Source organism: Lethenteron reissneri, chromosome 26 (genome assembly GCF_015708825.2).
Source record: "Lethenteron reissneri isolate LAM-NWPU_2019-01 chromosome 26, ASM1570882v1, whole genome shotgun sequence".
NCBI lineage: Eukaryota > Metazoa > Chordata > Hyperoartia > Petromyzontiformes > Petromyzontidae > Lethenteron > Lethenteron reissneri.
This window is the reverse complement of record NC_083804.1, coordinates 6,751,398-6,759,331: the sequence shown is the minus strand read 5'-3', so window position 1 is coordinate 6,759,331 and position 7,934 is coordinate 6,751,398. Positions and strand designations below refer to the sequence as shown.

The following is a 7,934-nucleotide window of genomic DNA, read 5'->3' as shown; positions in this document are numbered from 1 at the left end:
AGCATGACATCGTGGACCTCGCCAGCCTAGGAACAGTACCTTCGCTCTGTGGTGAGTGCTGCCCAAGGCGGGGGTGGCAGGCTTATTCTGGTTGGATTATTAAATATGGATAACGTAGCTACATTTGACGTTCGTATTCTCTGCTCAAAAGCAATGTATTCTATCTCTTTTTATTTGTATACAAAGCAATGCCAGAGGTTGCCCATTGGGTCTCCAGAAACGGCAGTTGAAATGGGCAAGTTTCTTAAATCTCGACCATTTCTATCCACACAGCAACATAAATCAGTACACCAAAATATAGTTGATCAGCAGGGAGCACTTGGTGAAAAAAACCGGCCAAATATTGTATATCGGGTCAAATACTATACAGTATTTGGTTCATATTGTGGTGCGCTACTAACCACTGCGCCACCAGGCCCCCACTATGACTTACTCGTTCAAATACCCACGTAATTATAGGTCACCGGGTTCCAAGTGCAGTGTGCGAACCACTGCGCCATGGCTCCCCTAACACAAAGATGCATATCAGACAGAAAAAAAACCTCACATTCGTCAATAACAACGTCTTAGTAAGTCATAGGTAACGTTTCGGGTAATGGTCCTTCATAGCACATCTGGCAGTGTTATTGACAAATGTGTTGAGCGTTTGTTGTACTTCTGTTCGCACCGTACGTAGCCAATCGTGAAAATCTATATCGACTCAACCCTGGCGCGAAATTAGCCAACTGTGGTGTTTGTGAACCACTGGTAATGCAGCCTCATCATATCGTTTGTCTAATATATTACATTTAAAATGTGATTTTAAAAACACGGTGGGAATACAAGTTGTTTTCGACTGTCGTCCACTGCGTCAGAAAGCTTGGCTTCTTAACCAATACACTTATTTGACATTAAACAGGCGAGACTGCCAAACTAATCTTCGGGACAATCCGCTTCCTTCCTGTAATACCATTAAGGGCTAAATTTGGAAAGATTATATCAGCATAGGAGTAAACCGGAGGGGTCAGTAGAGTCATCATACGGGCGCTACAGGTGGTGTCTGCTGGCATCGAGGCACGAGCACAGCCTGAGAGCCATGGGGAACACCAAGAGCAGTGCCCTGTCCCGCGAGATCTTGGAGGACATCAAGCTAAACACCAAGTTCTCAGAGGACGAGCTCACCGAGTGGTACAGCTCCTTCATGCGCGACTGCCCCGACGGACGCATCTCGCGAGAGCGCTTCGAGAAAATCTACGCGCGCTTCTTCCCGAACGCCGACCCCAAGGTGTACGCCCAGCACGTGTTCCGCTCCTTCGACAAGAACAGCGACGGCACACTCGACTTCAAGGAGTACATCATTGCGCTGCACCTCACGTCGTCCGGCAAGACGCAGCTCAAGCTCGAGTGGGCCTTTTCCCTCTACGACGTAGATGGTAATGGCACCATCAACAAGTCCGAGATCCTGGAGATTGTCAAGGTACAGTGAGAATCGAGCTCGATGTGCATTCTTGAGTATGGCGCCACGGTGGCGAGATGTTATACCTCGCCTGGTATACAGGAGGTCTTGGGATCCATCCCGACCATGACGCCTGTATATTTGGAGATTGCATGTTCTCCCTGTGGTCGTTTGGATTTTTCTCCAGGTCCTCCATTTATTTCCTCCACATTTAGAAACATGCGTTTAGGGTATTTAGTCGCTGCTGTAAATTTCCACGTGATAAGCCACTTCGTTGAGCTATCATTTGTGGCCAGGTCACTTCTGAAAAAGAGCTATATATCTCAGTGGGCCTTACCGAGTAAAATAAAAATAGTTTTATCGTTTTATTTTGCTGTTGCCAAAATCGTCAAACTTAAACCCAATATTTGTTGTGATACTACATTGGTGGAGCAGAGCCAGTGGTGTCAATTCCATATTTCTATGACCAGGACCAGGTTTAATCTTTAGAACTTTCGTGACTGCAGGAATTATTATTTGGTTCTTTCGGTTAAGTCACGTCTAAAGATAAAATAATAATTTAAATAATAGCATATTATGCTATTATTTAATTTATTATTTATTATTTTATCTTTAGACGTGACTTAACCGAGAGAACCAAATAATAGGACCAGGTTTATCCACAATTTCTGATTTCTCACAAAGTTGTATTCATCTTAATTAGTCCCATAATGATAGCGGGTTGAGCTTCATATAATGTTTTAGATTACACAATACAAACATTCTAACAGGGAAAATATTTTTTTGCAAACTAAATATGAAGGCTTGTAATTCAATGAGAATTGTATTCAGATACATTTGATAATTGGACACTCGCAACATACTAACCGAACTTAAAAGTAAAAAAGGAAAATCAATGGTCCAGCTTTTCATCATTAAATATTTGAGTAAATATAGAATTGATTTGAAGTGAGGTGCTGGGACCTGAATTTAAATGTTATGCTTTGTTAAAATGCCATGGTCAATGTACGTATCATTAATTGATTTAATTCAACAGGAAGGCCCAATGAGCAGTTCTATTTCATGGGCGTCCTGCGACGATACAGGAGGTCCATGGATTCTCGACTATCAAAATGGCTCAATAAGTGTGAATGTTTTTATTTCTCTTTGAAATACATTGTTAAAAAAATACAGTTATCTCACACTTACTAGGTTTACCAAGGGGCAGCGAAACATATATTAATGTTCCCGGCCTTGCCAGAGGTCTTGATGAGTATAACTATTGTGTCATATTAGACCTGGTTTATTAAACACAGATTTCTCACTTGTGTCTCCTGCGTCTTTGGTGAAAAGTGTCATTGCTGATTACATTTGCAGGCGATCTTCAAGATGATTCCTCCCGAAGAAGTGCACTTGTTGAAGGATGATGAAAACACACCCGATAAGCGCGCCGACAAAATCTGGAAACATTTTGGGAAAACTGACAAAGGTGGTAATTCATCAACACATCTTCTACTCTACAATTTACAATCATTCCACCCTTTACCTTACTTATATTAGTAATTCCACCCTGTGTCCTATCTGTTTTTTACAATCATCTCACTCAGTACTCTGTTCATCCCATACCATCGCACGGTAATGCGGTATAGTGTGCCGTTTTTGTTTTCCCTGTGTTCTGACATCATACCTTTATGGGAAATGTTTTGCACTCCTCCCTAAAACAAATAAATAAAAGTGAACAGCAAAACATGACGTGTAACATGGATAACTTAAAACAAAATAGGTGCCTAACTTGACTGCATGTACTCTATTTTCATCCTGTGTGACTCCAGATAAGCTGACAGAAGGTGAATTTGTGCAGGGCCTCAAGGACAAGGATGAGATCATGCGTCTGATTCAGTATGAGCCACCGAAGAAGTAATGTTGGTCACCTGTTCTGCTTGGGGCTAACGTTGGGCTTCTGTTAATATCTTGTGAGTGTGTTCAACCGTATCGCCCTTGTAAACGAATCAAAAAGGATAAGTAAAAAATATGAAGCACACGTAGTTGTCTCTTTCGTTTTTTCGTTTTACAGCACTCTTCACAGAGTGCCTAAAATGTCTTTAAAGGTAACTGCAGTAATTATATACACACAAGTGACTTTGTATAATGCTGTGAGCGTATTTTTTACGATAAAAAATGTGACTTCATTGCACTGCAGTGGCAGCTGGTGTGTATGCAGTTTTGGGGTAGCAACCCATCTAATATTAACCTATATGTTTTTAAATAAAATATTAACACAGTTGTGAAACCATTAAACGTTTTAATATAGTTAAAGCTCGTGGGTAACTTAAACCATTGCTTACGGTTTTTGCATATTGGTTAAAATTGAATCAAACTAACATTTTAAAGTATGAGGTGCTTGCTTTGTCTGCCCCAGTGAGATGCACATTTCAGAATCTCATTTGCCAATTTAAAGAACTCCCACAAAGTGCCACCCTCTGAAGAAAATTAAGCAGAAAGTGTGCCAATATTTACACCCCTGACCATTAACAAGAAGGTCATTTGCATGGGGATTGTCACCCCTTGGCCACCGCCCTACTAAAAAGTGACCCACCAGCTGCCACTGTTGCACTAAATATGCTGCATCTGTAAAATGATATGGCATAAAAGGGTGACAGTAAAACACGAATCTCCCATTATAGTTAATCGTATTTTCATTTAATCTGCAGCATTACGACTTTTGCCTGGAAGCTTCTGCTCCCTTTGATGCTGCTTGTGATGTAGGATCGATTTTACAAAATAAGAGGGTTATCAAAAAGTCTGTGGCTAGCCATAGATAGCAGTTAATGGTTGACCCTGATGAAACTATCTGTGCAATGAATTTGGCCCGTCAATGTGAAATTCCATTCATAAGATACATTTTGGCTTGCTCATCAAACCTAAAATAATTCTTGGTGCATGTTGGGTAATTCATTCATTTATATCCAGCAAAATCAATGGCAGTCACGGCAACTCAGAACTCATGATTTAAGAATTGAGAACTTTAAACACTAGAAACACATTTTTTTCTATGAAATGTAATCATCCCGAATTTCCTTTTAACTGAACATTCACACGTTATCATAGACAACAAATATCTATGTGAAGCCTCAACTTTTAAAATTACATGTTTTTAGGACTACACTTTCATCACTGGTTTATGGATAAACTGTTGATAACAAAATAAAGCTAACCAGGATGTTTAGTTTGAACTATTATCATCACCAGCCATGATTTACCTACTGCTGGATGAAGCTCACCCAAGCTTGCACCATTGCTCATAGTATTGCAATGCTCCATCCATCTAACACTAGCACGTGAGTTGAATTCATTGCCCCATCTCTGGGGTGGACGTGTAATTGGGCATGTTCCCCCGTCTAGTTCCCACCCTCTCGTTTGTCTCCACCATCAGCCATCATCTCTTTTAGGTGATGTGTCCTGCCCAAGCCCACTTGTTTCTGCTGCAAATCTTTCGCAAAGATGTTTCGTTTAACTATAATGCACCTACAGTAGCTGTGGGGGAAATATTATTGAAAGTAATTCAACCGTCCAGCAACATTACATGCAATCGTCCAGCAACTACTGTATACTCTTTGGTTCTTTCGGTAAAGTCACGTAGGTAGAAAATAATAGATCACGACGTTTCGATCGCAACACAATCAGCCGTCATCAGGTGAGATCAACACAGCAGGGGAAATGCTGACAAAGGAGAAAGAGCTGCTGCAACAAGAGGTTATATCAGGAAGGAGGAAAGGGGCCGTCCATAAATGACGTCACGCACCTAGGGGGGGGTTGAGAAATGTGACGTCACATCAAAATGCGCAACTTTAAATAAATATAGACAACACGTTCTACTTAATTAAATATACTTTTTAATAAATGTTTTCTCCTACAACATCAGAGTGCAGCGCCACATTAAATACGCACTACAATGACAATAGTTTAAAGCGATTTGAAGCATGTTTTATTTTTTTGGGGAGGGGGGGGCAGAGCTGTGTGACGTAATATTTGAGGGGGGGTCTGACTTTTTGTGACGCCGTGTGACGAGAGGGGGGGGGTAAAAAATCGTTCAAAATCGCGTGACGTCATTTATGGACGGCCCCAAAGCTGCTGATGCAGGCTGCTTCTAAAGGGTAGACATGGGCGTACCCCAAGAGTCATAAACGACTGCTGCGCGTGAGACAAGGGGGAGATCGGAGGCAAGAGAATAGAAAGGTGGTGGTGCATAGATAAGAAGGGGGGGGGGGCTGCGTGTGAGACAAGGTGGGGGGGGGGTCTGTTGAGGGGGGAGAGAGAGGGGGGTTGGGGCATAGATAATCGGTGTCAGGGTGAGAGATAAGCTGTTTTAGTGAATGTGACTCAGAGAGTCGAGAATAGCTGCTAACATCGGCAGGCAGTATGTGTGTTCTCCTGTATGTGTGTTTTAATGAGGGCTACAAATCTTTACAGGTTTAATTAAAAACACATTTCTTGGTGATGCTCTAATCAATACAATTACGCAAATTGGATTATGTGGTGCCACAGCGACGGGGCCGTTCTGCCGAGCCAGGGAGCCGCCCGGCTTCCCCCACCGCACTGCCCCCCATCACCCGCCCCACATAAGCACACACCCGCACGCATCCCCCCCCCCTCCCATAGAGCTGGAAGGGAAGGTTACCTGATCGACCGGTTTTTATCCGAGAGACCCTTATCGGGATTAATTCTCACGGTTTCCGGCGATCAGGGAATTGGATGACCTCCCCCGTGCTACGTGGTACCGCGGCGCTGCTGCCGGCCTTAATATTGTGTGGTCGCGGCGTGGGGCATTCGGCCACCGCGGTTGAGGCGCATTTCCCCCCACACACACCCCCACGAGTCGACGGGGCAAGCAGGGGAGGCACGAGACAGCATGAATAGCGGGGTCACAGGGGCTGTTGCGCATAGTCATGGGGGGTTGGGATAATTGCGCTTGAGCGCGCAGGCCCCATTGTTAGGGAGGGTAAGGGATTAAGTAGGATTTACGCCTTGCACGCGGCACACTGATTAGCATATCAACAGCACCCAGAACCGCCGTGCGCGTGCCAGAGGATCGCGAGCCCATTGTTTAGCGCAGCATCCCCTTGAAGGTAGGGAGGATAAATAGAGGGGCGCAGAGGGAAAATAGCTCCCTTCTCTCCAGGCCAGCGGACCAGCAGGACTTCCAGCCAGCGACCCGGACGTCCGTGCGACGCATCGAGGTACGCTGTTAGCGCAGAGAGCAGCGAACCTCCGCGGGCACCAAACAGTGAGTGGGGAGGTGAAGTAGGGTATCGTAAGCCGATAAATAGGGAATAGGTACAGGTTTAGTGGAATAGGCCAGCCTCGTCGACTCACTGATTACACATCAATTCGCAGGTAGCATATAATAAATCATTAATAGCGAAGCGTGGTCTCGCGTGATCTTGTCGTGCGGTGTGAGCGTGTGGGTGCGCTGTGTGCACCATGGTTCGCCACGTGAGTGAGCGCTGCGCGGAGCTGAGCGCGCGGGTTGCGTGTGGGAACGAGTGTGGTACTGTGTGTGCGTAAGCTCGCGGCGTGCGTAATAGGCGTACCCCAGGTGCGCGATCATAACGCAAGCGGCCAGCAGACGGCGAGCGCTGCGCAGAGCGGCGCAAGAGTGGGTGTCGCGTGTGTTCACTCCGTGTGTGATACAGGTGCGCGATCATAACTTGCGTAGTTGGTGTGGAGTTGGAGTGCACGGAGCGGCGTGTGTGTGTGTGTGCATACGTTCGTTACATGTCGGATACGGATGCGCATTGGTAACGTGCCGCACAGGGCTATACTGCGAGCACGGCGTTTGATTGACGATGATGTGCGCACGTATGCTCGCAGCGTGGGAGCGCGGCGCGAGGCTGTAACAGTAGGGGCGTCGCATTCGAATGCCGGCGAAACCGTAGCGAGTAATAGGGAGGTGGGGTAACGTAAACGGAATAGGGGATGCAGGCGGGAGGGACCCCGGGGGCCAACGGCCCCCACAAATTGGTGTCGGAAGCGGTACGGACCCCCGCGTTACCTCACGCTAAAATAAGACTAATATTTACCGGCCGGGGGGCCCCTTCGTGGAAGGCATTCGCCCGCAATCTCTTAGGGGCCAAAGAAATTAATGGATGGACGGACGCGCAGGCAGTACGTCAACTTAATATGAATCTTGATGGGTGGGCAGCCGATTTTGTAGAAGCGTTACCCGCGAGCGCACAGACACAGCTAGAGGAGCTGATGCGCCGACTCGATCAGCGTTTTGGCACGCGTGACGAGGAGGAAGCAAAATCGGCCTTAGAGGCGCGCCGTCGCCAACCTGGCGAAGATCTACGTGATTACGCCGAGGATGTGCGCGAGTTAACAAAGATCGCACGCTCGGGGTACGCAACTGATGTTATTGAGGAACTGGCCGCTGAGAAAATCCAGCGGTACCTGTCTCGCACGGCGTGGTGGCAGCCAGACATGAGCTGCCCACGTCTTCCCTTTAACGCCCTTGTCGAGC

At 46.0% G+C, this 7,934-nt stretch overlaps 1 protein-coding gene across 1 annotated transcript; it reads left to right on the top strand.

Moving 5' to 3' along the window:
• Positions 1-757: 757 nt before the first annotated feature.
• Positions 758-3,972, top strand: RCVRN (recoverin). Its single transcript, XM_061559936.1, has 3 exons — positions 758-1,456; positions 2,792-2,903; positions 3,247-3,972. Exons 1-3 carry the CDS (start codon positions 1,076-1,078, stop codon positions 3,333-3,335), a joined length of 582 nt encoding a protein of 193 aa, XP_061415920.1. The 5' UTR covers positions 758-1,075; the 3' UTR covers positions 3,336-3,972.
• Positions 3,973-7,934: the final 3,962 nt, after the last annotated feature.